This window comes from Phalacrocorax carbo, chromosome 3 (assembly GCF_963921805.1).
Source record: "Phalacrocorax carbo chromosome 3, bPhaCar2.1, whole genome shotgun sequence".
In the NCBI taxonomy this organism is placed as follows: Eukaryota; Metazoa; Chordata; class Aves; order Suliformes; family Phalacrocoracidae; genus Phalacrocorax; species Phalacrocorax carbo.
The window spans coordinates 50,881,772-50,900,870 of NC_087515.1; the positions used below are offsets into that span (position 1 = coordinate 50,881,772).

General features: G+C 43.0%; 1 protein-coding gene and 1 long non-coding RNA gene across 5 annotated transcripts in view; one reads left to right on the forward strand and one right to left on the reverse strand.

Annotated features, from left to right (window-relative positions):
* SPTBN1 (spectrin beta, non-erythrocytic 1) overlaps nucleotides 1–19,099 on the reverse strand; it is a 137,557-nt gene that overhangs the window by 74,898 nt on the left and 43,560 nt on the right. Inside the window, exon 1 of one of the 3 annotated variants that reach the window (XM_064446903.1) lies at nucleotides 3,635–3,773. The exons of the other annotated variants lie outside the window; for them this stretch is intronic. Within the exon in view, the coding sequence (XP_064302973.1) occupies nucleotides 3,635–3,743 (109 nt within the window). The 5' untranslated portion in view covers nucleotides 3,744–3,773. Of the gene's footprint in view, nucleotides 1–3,634; nucleotides 3,774–19,099 lie in introns of those variants that run through there. 3 annotated transcript variants of the gene reach the window in all.
* LOC135312551 (uncharacterized) lies at nucleotides 1,960–4,107 on the forward strand. 2 transcript variants are annotated; one of them, XR_010372134.1, is made up of 3 exons: nucleotides 1,960–2,557; nucleotides 2,644–2,789; nucleotides 3,750–4,107. It is a non-coding gene; the product is annotated as an uncharacterized LOC135312551 (long non-coding RNA). The 2 variants fall into 2 exon arrangements; XR_010372135.1 differs by having other exon boundaries at nucleotides 1,960–2,408.

Genomic DNA, 19,099 nt, shown 5'->3' on the forward strand with positions numbered 1-19,099 from the left:
ACTGTCCTTCGTGGGAAGGAGCCCGTGGGCAGTGGTGATAGCTGCCTCTCTGAGCTGGTGGCAGCCTCCCTGTGGCACTGACACTCCCTGCCTTCACTGTGGAAGGGGATACAACTGCAGGGACCTCCTTCCAAATTTCTGACTTGCGTAAACCTCTTCCTGCCAACTCCTACAACCGTGCCAAGCCAACCCACAGGATCCTGCCACGTTAACGTAGCGCAGGTGACAGCATTCGTTTATACTTACAACATACCTGATTTGCTTTTCATTTAATTCTTCATCTGAGCAGGACAAGTTTTCTCCTCTGACATACCCTGCACAAGCTACATAGCATCACATTTTCCACAAACAAATTTTGGGGTCCTGTCTTTATTTGCAGAGAGCTACTCCAGCCCTGAACACGATCCCTTTCTACTGAACAAGCAGCTATGGGAACCAAAACTCCACACCTAGGTTTAAGATGACAGCAACCACTGATACTATCTCTCACTTATCAATCCAAGACTGGGCGAACTAACCTTAAGAAGAGCTTACTGAACCTTAATAAAGGAAACAGAACTTGCTAAAGCATTGTTCTCCCCACACCTGTGCTGACATTCTTACGAGCACAAGAACTGAGTATGCTGAACTTCTTGATTACCGTGCACGAGACTTCAGGGTTTCTCTTGACACAAAGGCAGCCTTGGTTCACTCCTAGCGGTGTCTTCTGCCACATACCGCTTCACTTTGGCCCATCAAGGCAAATGGGAGCTGGGATTTCCTGGAAGGTGACCCTTCCCAGGCACAGAAGGAGCCAGTCTGGCCCCTTCAGTGTAGTCCCACCACTTGGGCTGGCTTCACACCCCATAGGGACAGGGCTGGAATATCTCCTTCAAATGCTCCGCAATCATCATCAAGTTGAATAACAGACTTTCCTTACAATCGTCACTTCAAAGCATTTGAAAGAGGTGGAATGTAAGAGTGTCTAGGTGGTGACTTACCATCTGAACTTGCTTTGTCCCCAGCATTCTGGGGCAGAATTAGGTTGGCTCCTCTTTGCTTCTCAAGTGAAGGTACCAGTGCTGAATCTAATGTTTTGTCTATCTTAGGAAAGACAGCAGAGAGAGTTGCCCTCCACTCATTCCTGATTCACACTCCTGCTTCATACAGGACCTGAGCACTTGCTCTGCGTTATTTTAGTCACAACAATATGCTCCTAAGTGCTGTTTTTTGAGGAAAACTCCCAACTTTGACTAGATCTGAACAGTACCTTGCTATAATCTAGTGCAAAGCTGTGGATTCACATGAAAACTCTAGGAACTGTGAAAAATGAGGGGCAAATTCAGCATGGGAAGAAAATGAGTAGAGGCTACAGTAATCCTGGATGGTACCAATACTGGTTCTTGCTCTAGAGAGCCATCCTACTGGAGGCAAGAGTGGTGAAACACAGTTACAGAGGAACAAAACACAAAAAGAAAAAGCCAGGAAAGCTTCAAAAGGTACTTTTGTACCAGAGTCTGAAGAAGGTGTGAAACTTAGCTGCTTTTCACTTGTTTGTACACCTCCACAGTGAAAAAGGTAGAACTGGTGATAAATTTGTAATTTCAAAATACTACATACATCCAGCTCATCCTTGCTGGGTCTAAGTCTGGATGCACTGAGCAATGCCCAGAGCCACACAATACCCAGTGTTTTCACCAGAGTCTTCTAGTAAGAGGACAAGAATCACCTCAAAATTTTACTACGAATTAATGGCTTTTTACACATTCTTCAAACAATGAACCATTAATCCAAGGAAAGACACCTTCTGTGTCAGCACAGTAAGCCACTCCCTTTACAGCACACAATATTTTGTATGGTTATCTAGCGTTTCATGGAGTATCTAATGCATAATTCAAAACACTTCCGGCACCTAGGCTCCACCCTGAACGAGATCATTGGCAGCACTATTTTTCAAGCCTGTCTACCTTCTCTGCAATATGAATAAACAGCTATGGGATGGTCTACGGCAAAGCCTCTCCTTACAGTTGCAGGAGAACTCACTGCATTTTCTCTCTTTCGTTAGAGGAAATTGTGGTACATTTAGGGAGAGCGTTGCAATCTTTTTTTTTTTTTTTCCCTCCCTTCTCTCCAGTCAGCACAGTGCATTCCACCAAAGGGAAAACTCACTTTCTGTGCTTTCAACACTGCGGTCTGCTTTCCTCTTTCAGTGTGATGTAAACACACAGATAATGGATTCCTGAAGCAGTGACCCTGAAAATGATAAAATCTGCCTTCTTTAGACGGCTAACTTAACAAGCAAAGAAAGAGGCATGAGCCAAGTTTTGCTTTTTTTTTCTCATGCTACAAACTTACCTTTTTAAAGCAAGTACTGCAGCCTAAGATCTGACAGATATCCAAGATAAAGCTTCTAACATATTCCCTCGTGTGTAAGTTCGGAGCCTGGATTTTCCATGCCTTGCTTGAGGAACGCCTATGTTGCCAATGTTTAAGACACTGTCATTTTATCTTATTATATCCAGCACGCAGCCATTACTGTGAGCCAGTTTACAAGATAAACAAAGTACTATGAATGAAAGTCGGTGGTTTTTTTTCCCTCCCTCCTTAAGCCAACAAATCGGAACATTCTTTGCTCTAACCAGGCTCTTCCTCCCTCTCTGACAGGAACCACAGGACCACACTTGTGGCACAGACCAGAGTAAAATAAGAAACATGCACAGAAGGGCTGAACTTCACTGTTACTCGGGCTGCTCTGGGATTATTTACGGAGTCACATGGACAGAGAAGCGGAGGAGGAGGTTTGGTTTTGGGTAAGAATTCTTTTTTATTTTGAAACTGGAATGCTAGAGTTCATTCATCCCTGGGACATGCCTTACACAGCGAAATAGCGGAGCTTGTTTTACCCTGTCTGAGGCAGAGATATACCAGGCACAATCCTCCTCCGCTGCACTGCTAACAGCCTGGGTTTCCAGCACTGGTCAGAGGCCTATCCTTTAGAGCACATGACCGCTCCCCAAAAGAAACGTCCGTTTTCTCGCACAGATAGAGAATTTAATGGGAAGACATTAAAGGACACTCTCCCTGTCTAAACGCCGAATAATACAAAACAAAGAAAATTGGGAACGTTAAAGTACATGAATGCTTTCCCTGAGATCTTCTACATGACCAAACTAATTCCCTTGGAAGTTATGCAACTGCTCTTCATTTGAAGAAGCTAAGCCACCCGCCTTTACAGGAGGCATGCAGGGAGTGGGAAAGGGCTCTCACACTGCAAGCGGCTCCCAAGCACAGCCGGCATTTTATGATTAACTTCCAGAGTTACAACTGCATTTTATTTCAGAAAAAAATAAATAGAAAGACCACTTCCTCACTCTCCCCCTTATTGTTCTAAGCAACTTGGTCTGGGTTAGTTCTCATCTGTAATGCTGAGTGGCTCAGAGGTTGGACATGCATCTTAATAAGACTGAGGACACCTTCAGAGAAGTAAAAGCCACACAGTATCTCTTAAAAGAACACAAAGCTTTTTCCTATAGCACCACTTTTGGCCTTTCTCTTCAACTCCTTGAGGCAACGAGAGCAAGCCTAGACTCACATGTTTAAGGGGATCACATCATAGCAACACCTAGAAAAAAAAAAAAAACCAGCACAGGCTTACCTTGTAACTGCTTGAATCTTCCTTCTAACTGATTATAGTTATACTGCACCTGAGCTGCATATCCTGGGGACAACGGTCCGGGCATACTGGTTGATTTTTGTAATTCCATTTACAGGTAACACAGGGATACGACGAACTGCAGCATAAAGGAACCACAGGTTTCTCTACCATACATCCAAGTAAATCCCAGCTTCCTCGGTAGTTCGGCTTCAGTCCCTAGAGAAAACGCTCTCGCTGAGCCCGAAGTACATAAAAAGCTTTGGTTCAAAACCCAGCAGTGTGGGTTGGCGGCAAGTTGTCTGTAACAGATTCAAACCTAAAGCACCATGAGGGGTTTTTTGGTGGGGTTTCCCCCCCCCCCCCCCCCCCCCCCCCCCCCCCCAGGCAACTCGAATTGCCTGTAGTGCTCGAATCTGGTTTCAAATGCTCGCCTGGCTCTGGCGAAACTCAATGAAATAAAAGCAAGCCTGTGATTCAGCCCCAAAGCAAAAGCAGCGTGGAGCCAGGCGCTGCCGTCCCTGCCAGCGCTCCCAGGAGCCGCGCACACCTCAGACCTTTCTGCTGGTTTGTAATATCATCGGCAGCCGCCCGGGTGCGGGCTGATGTCACTCGATTACCACACAGCCCCGCGGAGGAAACGAAGGCTGTACCAAGGGCGAAGGGGCGGCGGAGCCGGGGACGGGCAGGGTGCCCCGCGCAAGGCTGCGGCGCGCTCTTCCGCTGGGCGCAGCCCGCGCCGCCCCGCGCCGCGCCCCGGGGGCCGAGGCGGCAGCGGCGTCCCCAGCCCGCCGCTCCCCGCGCGCCGCCGCGGCCACAGCAGCCGGTGGTACCTTCCTCGGCAAAGCTGCTGGAATTACAGTCTTTTGTTAAGAGCCTCATGTAACGGAAAAGTCTCGGGTTACTATCACATGAAAAGGAGGGCACTTCTCTTTATTTATCCGCAAGGCTGTTCACTTCAAAAAAAATAACACACGCACACAGAAGCACTCATTCAGTACTTCGCCACAGCCGAGGAGGGGACGCAGGAAGATGTACGCTCCAGCACACTGGGAACAAACGAAAGCTTTGTGAAAAGATTCTTTAAACGGCCAATCCCTGTCTCTTCGTTTTACTTTACTTGTTGATATTGAGGATTTTGACGTCTCCTATGTATGTGGCTCCTTGCCCATTTATCAGCGTGCTGGGTATTACGGCAAGATTAATTGTTGTCTGGGCTATGCACTGGAGGGGGAGGGCTGTAAAATAAATTAGGATGCCTTGCCTCTGATTGGCACCTTAATACCCTGCTGTAATGCAAACGTGCACAACAGCAGCAGGGCTGGGTACTAGAAGTCAGTTCCTGCGGATGGTATTAGACAGACGATGTCAGTTGTCCCTCAAGGGCAGGAGCTCCTAGCCCTCACTTATTCATACGTGAAATTAAAAGGTCAGTTCCACATTCGTATTCTCACTATGTAGCATTTGCCTGTTGGTTTTTAAAGCTGCTGATAATGTTCACACAAATGTTTTCTGGTTTTTTTTTTCTTTTATTGCATTTCCAAATTCCTTTCCAATGAAATCCATGTTCTCTTCTCCTCCCACTCCGTCCCGTCATGAAAGACTTCAGAACGTTGCCTTTGTTTTGATACTGTCATTTCACAAGATTTTAGTCATGTAGTAATTTATGTGAGGACAATTTCTGTGGGAGAAGCTCAGTCCACTCCCGCTGACTTGCTGCAGCTCCTGCTAGGCGTAAGGTGGAAATTCAACCAGCCATTACCAACACACTGGGGAACAAACGTGCAAGAAGTCCAACCACGAACACTGCTGATTTAGGGAGAAGTGATGGAAGTCAACACTTCCCAACTGAAGCTGGGGTTTCCAAAAACACATGGACTGTTGAAAATGCCTGGCTCATTGCTCCTCAGGTCATAAACACGCTTAAAATATTTATGGCCTTTAGCGATACTGTTTTACTTAAAGTAACAACATAGCCCTAGCCCAGAGTTGCTTATTATATTGATACAGAAAGGCTTTTACTAGCTTATTTCAGTGAGCCCCTTTATATCAATATAGCTTTTTTTTTTAATACAAGACACTTGGTACTACAGCAGACCTCAAGCAGAGCCTAAAACATTTTTTGAAAGTTGGCCTTCAGCCTTTTCAGCACTACCAACACTTGTGGCACGAAAGACTCTTCAGCTGCCCAAGACAGACTTCACAGCATCAGGGAAGAAAGCGACTGCCCGTAGGGGCAGCTAAAACACCCGCGGTACGAAGGACCGAGGCACTGCAGGCTCGTGCCCTAGAAGCGCGTTTGCAAGGCGAAAGGGGGATCTGAGGAAGCACCTGCACTTGTCGCTGCAACAGGCAGGATGCTTCTCTCCAGACAACAATGCGCTGATGTGGCACGGCGAGTCCCTCGTTCCTGCTAAACCTTTCCCCCATAATCTCTGTACAGCCAGCTGTCCCTCCAGCACGCAGGGACCCACGCACTGCAGTTGCGGCCGTGGGATTTCCAGGCTGGGGTGGGAGAGAGGAAGGGCAATGCAAAAAAATACAAAAGGCTCCAAAATTTACAGGAACGGAGCTCGGTAAACTGAGCCATTAATATACAAATGCAAACTCCCCCAAAGCTCAAGGAGAATGTTTTACCCAGCACACAAGTACAGGCTTATTTCCGTCACAAAATTTTTTCCTGCAGCTTTCTACCAACAGCAGCTTTTGCCTGCAGAGCCTGACCTGTGTTATAATTAAACAAAACCCTTCCCCTCAAGAGCAGGCAGGCAGCCAGGCCCTACCTGCAGGCATATCAGCTCATTACTGTCCCACCTTGAGCAAACAGGTGTTGCTATGCAAGCTCAGAAGGTAAAACTGAAGTCCAAGTGACAGACAGGAGAGCTGGAGCATTTTGAACACCATTGAAGGCCATAAATCAGGCACCAAGAACTCTCCCCCAGCTGAAAGCTTTCCCAACACCTTTGGCAGGCAACACACTAATGCACGTGGCCATTATTAAAATATTGAAAAGTAAAATATGGAAAAAGCAAAAACATTAAAACTAAAAATAATCATTCGGCTTTAACCCATATAAAACAGCGACTGGCTCTCCCCACCCCCTCATAAAACATTAACACCACATACACGAATTTACACTTCGGATTGTCCCCTGTGGGACAACTGAATCTGGCAAGCTCAAGATTCCCAAGAAATACAGAACAAAAGTTGGGGTTTGAGGGGTTTTTGCCCATGACCCTGCTCTGTCCCACCCAGTAGCACAAAATGCTACCTTAAAGAGAGAAGGAATTGCAGCAGGCATGGAGTAGTGCAGGCTGTGTAGCAAGTAGGGGGAAAGCTAAAGACAAAGGGAAGTGTCTGTGTTTGAACTGAGCTGATTTTGTTCAAGGTCTGAAAAACAGAGGCACAATACCATAATGCGTTGTGGAGGACTCAGCAGCACTCACTGTGAAATTCTGACCTCATTTTAGCTGCCATCCAGGTTGGCATTTGGGCTGAACAACAAGTCCCCAAGCAACAGATGTGACAGACTTTGTTAATGATGGTATCAGCTCCTGGGGATGGCCCTGACCGCCAGGTGCTGCTGACTCATCTGCCGAAGCATTACTGCTGCTTTGCTGGGCCCCACGTACGTTGTGAAGGCTCCGCTTCACAGGTTGGTGGTAATTCAGCAGAAAGAGCAAAGCAAAATAGGGATCTGTCTGTATTTGTGAAACTCTACACTGTAGGTAGCAAGGCTTCTTAAAAATGGGCATTCTGCCACTTCCCATTTTTGAGTCACATCAATCCTAATATATACATTTGCTGTTGACTCCAAATTAGTAAACCCGAGACCAGTTTACTGCTGCTATGTAGCAATGCATCAAATCCATCACGAGGTTCTCGCATGTAAAGCCCTTTTTTATACCTGATTTCTACTCATTTTCTCTGTTTCTCTTTAATTGACTAAGCCCTTCACGTTACTAATTAGATAACAAGTTATGGAGGTGAACTAATGCTTTAAAGGCCATAGACAACTCTTAGCACTGGTCCAAGTGTGACTTATCAAATCGACACAGCTTGAAATTGTCCATGGTGTAATTCATCACTGAGTACGCTGTTGGAGAAAAATAAGGGCCAAATAATGTATATCAGGGAGAGAGGGGTTTGATGGGGTTCCCTCCCCCCCACCCAAATTCTGTTCTCAGTTTTCTCCCATGGCTGTGAAATAATTTTTGCTTGCATTCTTTGAATTGTACCTCTCCCAGGGTACTCAACTGGTAGTAATGGCTTGCATTCTTTGTGTACTTGTTAAGAGTTATTAAATAAAAATGCAAATGATTAGCCACTTAACCATAATGCAAAGTGTGACTTAGTTGACATGATTAGAGCTTTGCAAAGCCTTGAAGAGAACAAGAGCTTGATTACAGCAATATTATGAATGTAGAAGTAACATTTGGAGGCAGGTGCTTACCCCAGAACAGAAAAGGATGTGTCCCGGGATCTGTCTTTACATGGTTCTGAAAATTGCTGCTAAAGTGAATGGGCTTCTACCACAAAGGAAAAAACCTAATGTTTCTAACATTAATTTTTTTCCTTAGATCTAGTAAAATTACCATCCAAATCCATAATCCATAATCATCCATGTTTCTAAGATTGAACAAAACTCTCACTTTTCTCAGCCAAAGGAAATACCTCAAGAAAAATCTTAGTACAATTTGGAAAAAAAAAAAAAAAGTACAGACGAAAGACCCTGTAAGACATTCCTGGCCAAGGCTTTGGTTCATAACTTTTGCAGAAAGTAACTGGTAAGCGTGCAGTGTTAACGTTGCTCACACAGCCTTGCTAGAATTGGAATAGCTAAAAATTCCCTGACAACCCCATCCATCCCTCAGTCTACACTATCTTCCACCAATAAAGTCAACCAATATCGGCTGCCTTTACTGGGTCAAAAATAGAGATAGTGCGTGTGGTGGACACAATGTTCAAAAGAGGCCCACCCTCAAAATACATTTGCATAATGCATATGTGGAAAACCATGAAAGCAATACAAAATATGTTCCCTGGGTACCATAAAACAAATGCACGCTTTGTACTGTTGTGTTCCATAAGAAAGATGCGATTTTACAACTCCATGAAAGACAATTATCTTTCTAATGGGAAGCAGAACACACACCAGAGCTTACAATAATTATGAATCTGGTTAATCATCACCCTTGTCTTTCCTCTTTACTCTTATTTGCTCTTGTAAATTCTCTAGTTGGTGACTAACTAGAAAAAAATTACAAGATAAAAAGGATGATTTATTAATCTAAAATGCCACAGAAATCACATAACATTTGCTCTTCTCCTGAAAGAGGGTAAAGTTCTTACACATCCCCTCAGCGACACAGCTGAGAACTGAAAACCTGCAATCATTTGCTCTTGACTTCTCTGCTGGCGACCCCGTCTACACAGTAAAAGACGAATCTCTCCCTATATAGGCAACAGAGTAAGGCAAGATGGTTTTTGCTGTGATTTGTTCTAGAATGTAATAGGAAACAGTTGTACAATTTGCATAACATCAATCCTGAGGAGTTAGCTGTTTTCCCTCCAGTTTGTATCTAAGATGCTGGAACACAGAGAAGCAGCCCACACACTAAGCAGAAGTTAGCGTGCCAACTTAATTACCTCTTCTGCAGGTATTAGTGGGAACAGAACCATTCATCTCATAAACCTGCCATTTCCTGCAATACTTAGCAACTGTCTCAGAAGAAGGTGAAATAAATACAAACAAAACAAGAGATCTTCTTTTAAGTAACATTTCCATTTCAGAAAGTATTTAAAGGGGATTTTAGGGCAGTAGCAAAAACTGAGGCATTTGGTCCCCTAAGTCCCTTCCACATATATTCTGTGACTCAACGCGGACTTGGAAGATCCAACGCAATCAAAATACAAAAGGAAGGGGCAGACTAAAAAGCAAGAGACAACAAGGATTTTTATTACAGAAGGATCTGTTCACATGTTTTCCTCCTGCTGTGTCCAGGCTGGCCTTCCAGCAGCTCCGTGCCGCGTCCCAGGCACAAACCAGCTTTGGGCTCAAGATGAACCTCTAGGTTGTGATGTCTGAGACCAAAGCAGCACAAAACCTTTGGGAATCTTTTCACAAATCAGGCCAGAATATCAATTTATTACTGAAACTGGGTCAGTTCCACCTGGTTTCGGGTTTCAGTTTACACAAGTCCCAGATTAACAGGAAAGTTGACATGACTTTTGTAACAGCATGTCCTTGCTAACTGCAACAGCGGAACACTTGCCAGGAGAGCCTGCAGAAAAGAGCTGCATGAGCAACTCACATTTGGAAGAAATCATGGTTTGTGTTGGTTTGTATTCCAGTCCAAATGGTTCTCCTGAACCGTACTGCTTCCCCAACTCCATGAACTCATCAAAGCAGGGAAGCCATCACTGGAAAACCATAACAATTACCTTCACAGGTTTTCTTTGTGGCCCATGAAATGCACTTGCTTTGCTCCGTGACCTAGATGAATAACCCTTGAAGTCTGTTAAAAATCAAGTACAGTGCACAGGTACGCACTTAACATACTTGCTTTCTGTGAAATTCTGGCATGAAAACAATTCCTGATTTTCATCCAGAAAATTCTTTCTTATGGGTTTTCATGTGCTTTTTTAGAAGCTGGAATTATTTTCATTGCCTCTCCCTCCTTCCTTTCCTCCTCTATCTGAATTTGCATCTATGTTTATATGTAGGAAAACAAAAGAAAGAGATTCCCACCCTCCGTTTTTTTGTCTTCCTTTTGCACTGTGGTTTCTCCCCCCCCCCCCCCCCCCAGTTTGACCAGGAACACAGAAGATGCACTGTTGCTACACCATCATCATTCAGGCATGAAAATTCAACCTCCTGCTGCTCCTGAGGAAAATGGGAATTGCGTGAAAACAGCAAGCACAACACGCTGATCTTTACACACCTCCATAAGCCAGAGTATTTTTGCTACTATTTCCCTTGCTTCACATAGACTGAACAGCAAACATACAAACTATATCAATGTTCACAAATATATCCCAATTGTGACCAGCCACGTTCACAAGTGGTCAGTTTAGGGGAGAGGAATAAAAAAGTACCTCTGTGTTTGCCAGTTCTGTAACTGGAGGAGCTTGAGCCCCTAAATTAGAAACCTCTGCAGTTAATTGGGCTCTCTACAGTTAGATAAGAATCTAAAAATCAGGAATTTTAGATCCTCTTATACCTAAGCAACAAAGTTCCAGAAAAGCTGAGGTAGCACAGGCTTGCACTGATCCTGTAGTTCATTCAAAATGAAAGAGAAGGAAAATGATAGGAAAAAACTGTTGGAAGTTTAAAAAAAACCAACCACCCCCAAAAAAACCCAAAAAACCCAACAGAAAACCCTGACAGACTAGATGCAGAAACATGAGCTGAAAGCCTCATTTTTACAGCCAACAGAGAGAGACATCTCTCTGTTTATTTTTGAAAAATCTTTCATCAAATCTCACCCAACAGATTTCCCTATCTGGGAACTGCCTACCTCTGCAAAAAAGCTTAGTGATCAATTGACAAGTACTAACTATCTCAGACTCATTAAGTTATTACTCCAGAGCAAACCATATTTCATTTTTATATAATGTATAGAATATATTATACACCTGTATGTCAAATACTGTCCACAGTTGACACCCATCCACCTTAAAGGCTTAATAACATTTAAAGGAAGCAAAACTTCAAAAAATCATCATACAATACACACACACAAAGTGGTTGTTAAAAAATAGTAGCATTTGCATTGCTCACTAGGAGAGTTGAAAACTGGTAGTAAGAATGCTAGAAACTAAAAAAGTGGAACTTGGAAATGGACTTTCACCATCCTCTCTACTTGTCTGGTCCTCATCGCCGTTCCTGTTCGTTTTGCCTCTTCCCCATCAAGGCAATTCTTCTCAAGGCAATTCAGGTTTGTGTCTCTCCAGGATATTACCTCAAGATAAGAATCAAAGGTCTGATCCGAGAGAATGATTTCATCACTAATCTTTCCCCACTAGAAGAGCTCCAAGGTTAACAGAAATTAGTAAACATTTTTTTAATCCCGTATTGAATTTCACTTTGCAGTATGCTCTGCTAGACATTATTTATACTTCAGGGAGTGCTTTCATGCAGTATCCAAGCAACAAATAGAAGGAAAAATGTAAGGCACATGGCAGATTTGGCTGAATAAAAAAAATAAATACAGAAACATTGCTAGTTAGATGCTAAAGACACAAGATGAGAACATTCTCTTCTGCATATGCATTTTTTGTGGAAAGACTTCTCAAATTATAGGCTCATGACTAGGTTTTGAAATACATCCACAGCCAACCTCATCTCTGATAAAAGTAATAAATTTAAAAAAATTAATTGCCATTATTGGCACGTGGTTTCTATAAACAAGAAACCCTTCCCATTAAGACAACTCAGCAAAATATCCAAACACAGTATTGTTATTTCAATGAAGGGTCATTAATAGTTATCCCATGATTTCTCCATATTAAATAGCCCCAAAACATTGATTCCAACAAAGAACGTTATAGTTTTTTCAGTCTTGAGGTTTCTGCTGATGGGCCACTACGGGTCAGATTCCCAGCCATGGCTTACAGCATGGTCTCACAGAAGCCTCGGGGTCCAGATTCTCAGCATGGTCTCACAGAAGCCAAGAGAATGCCAATTTATACCAGCTGACAATCTGGCTGATAGGTCTCCTCCTAAATCATCAAATTCAGCATGATTTTATCCCAGCTGTACTACTCTGCCTGGCTTAGCTCTCACTAACTGCAGGGAGGGTACCTCTCAGTAACTATTTTCCCTCTCCTTGAGCAGCTGGTGCAGCCAGTGTTTTACTCCCCTTCACAAACCCTACGCTGCCTCAGCTGATGCAGGACACCACAGCTCACTCATCTCAGCCTTGCGGGCAGCCAAAACCACATCGCCCAGTGCTTTTACTCTTTCCTGATGCCATGGTTGTGAATGGATGATGAAAACTAAAATAGACAGGAGGGAGCTGTGCTGTGCTAGTCTGGGCTTTATGGCATAGTACTCACCTAAAACTCACCTGCAAGTAAAGGAAGCACAGTATGCAAGTTAGTACAGCACCAGTGTCTCTAATACCCTGGTATGATAAAGCAGATTTACCTGCTTTCAGGATTACCCTCATGGGCATTTCATCAGTAATATCCTAAAAGCAGATACGCATATACACACACAGGGTCAGCATATATATAGTAATTTTCCACCTTACTCCTCTAGGTACAGATGTCTTTTTATACTTAATCACTTCTTAACTACAGTACAGAATTCTCTGGTACTTCATTTTGCAAAATTACTGAACTGCTGTCCAAGCATAGAGTCAGCCCTTTGAGAATAAGGACTGGTGTATGTCTGGAGTTCTCCACGAGAAACTATGAGAAGCAGATACAGTACCTGTATTCCAGTCCAGGAGCTTAATACACAGGACTTCAAAGACCAATCAACACAGGCTCATTTGCTGGCAAGATGCTGGGCTCTCCTGTGTACATGTCCAGCTTGATATTGCTTAGTCTTGAAAGAATTTTGTCAGAGGTGTAAAATGACCGCAGCTGTCAGACTTTCCAGAGTGGGGCTACCAGCAGCCTATGCTGCTCCCTCCCCAAAGAAGCAAAAAGCCTATTTTTCCAGCTGTGCTTGTCCTGTCTGAGCAACATGTGCCGGCTTACAGTTATTCACCAGGATGCAATTACTTTCATGCATCACTCTGTTTCTATGTAATCATAAATACCATCTATGAAGCAGACAAGCATGCATGATTCCAGAAAACTCCTAAGTTACGTTCAGCGGTGCTTTTTTTCCAGAAGCTTGGCTCTATGCTTGGGAAGCTACATCAGACCATGGATCTGGTATCTAATCAGACTACAAAGAATCCGACTTACACCTCCACGTAGTTTGCACACTACTTGTTTGATTCTAAAGAAAGACTGCAACCCCCCAAACTATGCATAACTGACAGCAAAAATCCTATTACCATAGCAATGATATACAAGTGACCTCTGTACCAAATTAGGTTTTTGATGGGGCATCAATACAAGTTGTTCATGTTTACTTGAAAGTTATTTTATGTACTGTAGACATACAGTGACACTTCCTTTTGGGTCAGTCTACTGGTGATCTTTAAAAATAAAAGTGCTAAGAACAAAGTATTATTTATTGTCTGGTTTTTGCTACCTGCTTTAGAAACAGTTCTCCACCAGCAACTTCAAAAGCAAACACATAAATCAGCAGTGACAGGTGGGCTAAGCTTTTTCTGGTTTTATGATAAGAGCACAGTGTTCATCAGTAGTCACAGCCAGCACTGCAGGTGACATGCCCAAGTACAGCAGCTTCTCTGCTGCTGTGCTCTCTCCCTTGATGCCTGCCTGACAGAGAACATGCAAAACAATACTCCTGTTTTTAACACCCGCCTCCTACAGATTCTGGTAAAGTACTGCAGCTCAGAAACTACAGCTGAGAAATTGTTCCAGACATAAAATTCAGAAGGAAAGCACTGGGTGAGGTCGACATTTGGGAAAGCTTTTTCTGAAATAATTCCATCGGCTTTTATCTGAGCAACATAAGGTTTTTTTCAGAATAAGCCCTTTCATGGTCACCTGAGTAAGTCTGCATTAGGCCTTTGGCTGCTGAACAAAAGCATGGACTAATAACCAGTACTGCCATGCCAGTGCTGAGAAGACGCATCTGCAGTTTCACTGCTGTAAGGTTTTTATTTCTGTTTAGTGCCAAGTGAATCCTTCACATGCCCTTCAAACTCCATTCTGAGTTCTCTTGCTGTTATTGAAATTAGTGCACTGATTTTCAAGTCCCAGATAGCTCAGGCACTAGATAGTCTTGAAATATACTGCAAGAGATTATTCTTAGTATGCTATTTCAAAGCTCTTAATCATTGTATTTTGTCCTTTTTTATTGACTTGAGACCTGAAACTTCATTCTGGCTATGCAGGTTTTCTTGTCTTCAGTGTATACTGAAACAGTAGAAACTTTGCTAAGAGAGAGATGCTGGACAGCAGGGACAAGCAGGTGCACAATACCTGACAAGTACTACAAGCAGGATCTTCCTTTTCACTTTTCTGGGGGGTTGTTCTGCTGACTTTTTGCACTGGAGCTAGGAGGGGAATGGCTCAAATATCAGGGCCAAAAGAGCTAACTAGCCCCACATATGGTACCCAGCACTCTCCCATTGCAAATTTTCTCTTATCTTTTTTATCCTTAAGAAAGGGGTATTCCACTATATTAAAAAGAAAAACTTTCCAACAGTATAACTTCAGCCATAATTTCAATGATTTTTGCCCCCTTTTGCTTCTGGGAGAATCTAAGTTACTGCCATGAATTACAAGCCTCGCTTCTCTTTGTGCAATAGGGACAACTAAGGAAAGCTGCACGACGAATGCAGTCTCCTTACCTTATTCCCTGTAAGGTTCACGAACAGTAATGTGCAACACTAGGAAGCATCCTCACTTATGCACAGTCATTTAGGTGGAGCAGAACAAGGAATGCACAGTTTCATCTGCCCTGTGCTAAGATATGCCTCTGTTATTTCATAAACTTTGAAACTATTTTAATTCATATGCCAGACAGCTGAATAACTGACTTTCTGGTCACTCAGGTGAACACAGAGGACAAAAGGGCAAAATACAAATGAGCAGAAAAGTGAGTAGCTTCAGCCAAGCGTTTTTTAATATTGAATTAGCTAACTGAAGAAATGGAAAGTTTTGGAGGTGACAATTCTCATGCTACCTGAAAACAGCATCTGAGATGGCAAGCATGGTACACCTGAATGCCACAGTCCCAGACTGAGTGTGAAAAATTCTGCTGAACAACTGAGCTGTTTCTTAAGGCTTTCTTAAGAGCTCTGTGCACCAAGGTGCTGCACAGCAAATCTTGTTAGCTAATGGTCCTTGACAGACGAAACCCAACACCTGAGGATTTGTGAATGAAGAATTTTGCACAAACATGATATCTTTTTGGCTTCTGCAGAGCAGGTAGAATTACTTGGTCTTCCAGCAAGACCTTCCAAAGCACCACGGAGAACAAGGGCAGGTGAAAGACAATTTCCTACAGTGGGATATCTTACTTGACGAAGCAGAGATCAGTTACCTCCTTCTTATATCAGCTGCAGAGTAAGTTAGTTCAACATCAATGGCAACCAATCTGGTTGCATATCCCTTCAAATCTGGATTCTGACTGAAAGCTGAGTTCCCAGATGATTTATTATTTTTGAACCGAAACAACCCTTCACATTCTGGGTTTCATAGTATACAGACCACTTTAATAATACTGGTTACCAGCTGCTGTGCTGACTCTAGTGCTTTTCTACTATTACTATATCATATCTGCTTTAACTGAGCTTTTCTCCAATACCTCGTCTGTTCTGATCACAGATTATTCTAACCACCATCTCCTGCTTTGCTCTTTAAATATTTCAACATCCTGCTGTAACATGGGCGATTACGATTCTTTCTATAACAGAGTATCAGACCCTAGCTGCAGAACTCACTTCTCACCTAACTCACTCTCTACCTTTCTTTATCTTCAAGGAAATAAGCTTCATTCGCTTTATGGTAAACTAGAATCAATCAAAATGGAAGCATCACAGAAGAGGCACTTCACAACTAGTTGAAGAATGTGGACAGCAGATGCTTGCGCCCAACAGAAGGATTCACACTGAGTAAACAACCGTTAGTCAGGCAGTGTAAAATGCCTACAGCGGTTCTACTTGTGAACACAACAGCTTGCATCTTATAGATGGGGAATAAAGAACCCATGCCTGGTCTGCTCATTTTGAAACTTTTTGTACCAGGACAAGGAGATAATGATACAAGTGCATTTCATAAACTTCAAGAGGTTGATAGTCTTTTGATTTATCTTGTCACTTCAATGAAAGGCAGACATACTGAAAGACCTGGACATCCAGACAGCCTTCAGATACAACCAGCCTAAGACCTCTGGAAAGAAGAATGCTGCTGTCAGAAGATGGCCAGTCTTGGAGATGTGGGAAGATACTCGTGCCTGCAAAGAGCCAGCACCCATCTAAGTCAGACTGGAGAGTTATTCAGTAAATCTGCGCCCTGCAGGTGGTACACAACTACTTCTGCTTCAGAGAGCAGTGATATTCACCCAGGAGAAAGCCATGGTGCAACAGATGGTTAAATTTATGGGTTTTGGAGCCCAGAAGAGCCTCCTGATATCACCCAGTTTGGCTTTGTGTGCACTACCAGCCACAGGCTTTCACACAGCGATTATCATGTCTGCTTCTGTGACAAGCAGCTGAATTAGGGCACACCTTTCCAGAAAGAGCCCATCTCGGTTTAAAGAGTACAATGACAGAAATTATTGCTATCCCAGCTCCAGGCTGCTGCTGTTAAAAACCTGGAAGTGCCCTTCTGGGAGGATGCAAGGCAAGACTGCCCACCAGACACCGTATCCAAATATATATATGTTGAACGGTGCCAGCTGTACCACGGCTCAGCCTTTAACTATAACCTTTGATTTGCAATACAAACTTCTCTTCATTCCTCTCTCCCTGCATCACGATGAGGCTTTCAAGCAGTGCTGCAGCAGTGCAGTATGCTAAGCTAAGTGTTGGCAGCACACAGTATTCTCAACACTAACAGCAGAGAATTAAAGGTATGAAACGTATCAAATTAATATAACTATGAGTAATGCTTGTTAAGGAAAAAAATCATACTCTGGGAAAAAGTTTAAATATGCCTCTGAATAGAATCTTCAGTAAAATTATTTGCTTTCACATCGGTATTTGTGTTAGGCTAAATAACTCAAGTACTTTCCTTACATTACTTCTCCTTGAAGTAAGAGTTTCGTATTTATTATTCATTACTCAGGTGTGGAGCTCCACTTTGCCATAAAGGTAAGTGGAACAAACGACTGCAGTAAAGGCTAGACTAGGGACCCAAATGCTGCTCATGAGTTTTGGACTAGAAGCACTTCCCACCCAAGGAATATAATATAACCTATAATCACCAATGTGGCAGGAGTAAAATACAGTTTCTTCCTCAAACAAGACTAAACTATTAAAAAAAAGCCAAGTCAGGATTCTTCTTGTCTACCACCAATCGACCACCACAGGCATCAGTCAGGCTGCTCCTGACCCCACCTAGCACAGCCCCATTCGAGGCCAGGCATTTTACCTGTAATTTCAAATGCACACTGTGATGAGAACTGCTGTAATTAAGTGTCTTCTAAAGGTAGCAAAATTTAACACACATCCTTTCTGTGAGCAGTTCCATTAAGTTGATACCATTACTATCCTTCGTAAGGGTTATACGATCTGCTCTCTGCCCACCTGTGTGAACTATTTTATTTCCCTGTTGCTCAGCTCCAAACCTGATCCTGCCCTGTGCCTGACACGTAAAGGTGTTCTGCATCTAATGCAGTCCCATGGCCAGCATCACGAGGAGAAAGGGCATGCTGTGCCTCGGGAGTCGGTCTCATCGGAATCACAAATGAAAGAGATGACACCTTAGTCTCAGTACAGTTAATTGAATAAACTTGCTTCAACTTGTTATGAAGTGCTGGGTTTAAAACTGTCCTTGTAACTCAAATTGAACTAGCAGAAAGCTCAGCATATTTTGAGCTGTTTTCCATGCTAACAGTATGTCCCACGCTACTGAGGCATTTTGTTCAGAGGTCAGGAATGTGGGCATGCTACCATAAGAGTCAGGAAATCATTTACAGAATGCATAAAAATTGCTTTGCAGGGCAATGCCTCAGAGCTGAGAGGGCACGGCATAATTTCCTTGCCGCATAAACAAATTTGGTTAATGTACAGCCTTTAATATGCAATAATCAAATGTTTTAAACAACAACCCCCAAGAAAAAAAAGACCCAATCAAATTTCATCTCTCTGCTGGTGACAGTGTAATTCAGCAGAAGACAGGACGTATTTCAGAAGCTCTGCTTCTTCAGGAAAAAATTATAGTTTCAGCATTATTTACTAAATGATAACTATCTTTATCTACCACATTCCCCCATTTCAAGACAGGTGGGATGTTTTGAACACCTCCAAATGAAGATATTTTGAAGCAGAATTTTGTTATCCTTCTGATTTTTTCCAAATCTGGAAACCAAAATCATTGCCAATCACAGAAACCCAATCAAAACTACTTGAATACACAGCCAAAATTATTAATAGCTGGTGAAACCAATGAGGTGAGAAATGGAGTCAGAACAACCTTCTAATTTAAAAAAAAAATACATGGATGAAATCTCTACTCTCCTGTGCTTACACCAAAGTAGTCTTCATAGTAAATCTGAACCGACAAACATTTGCAAAACATCATATACGAGCACATCCTGCAAAGCAACAGGTGACCATCATGTCCCACTGATGTCAATGGACCAAACAATCTCAAAAATTGCTTGGTCAAACTGCACTTGACCTCAGGAAAATTTCAGCTGTAGTT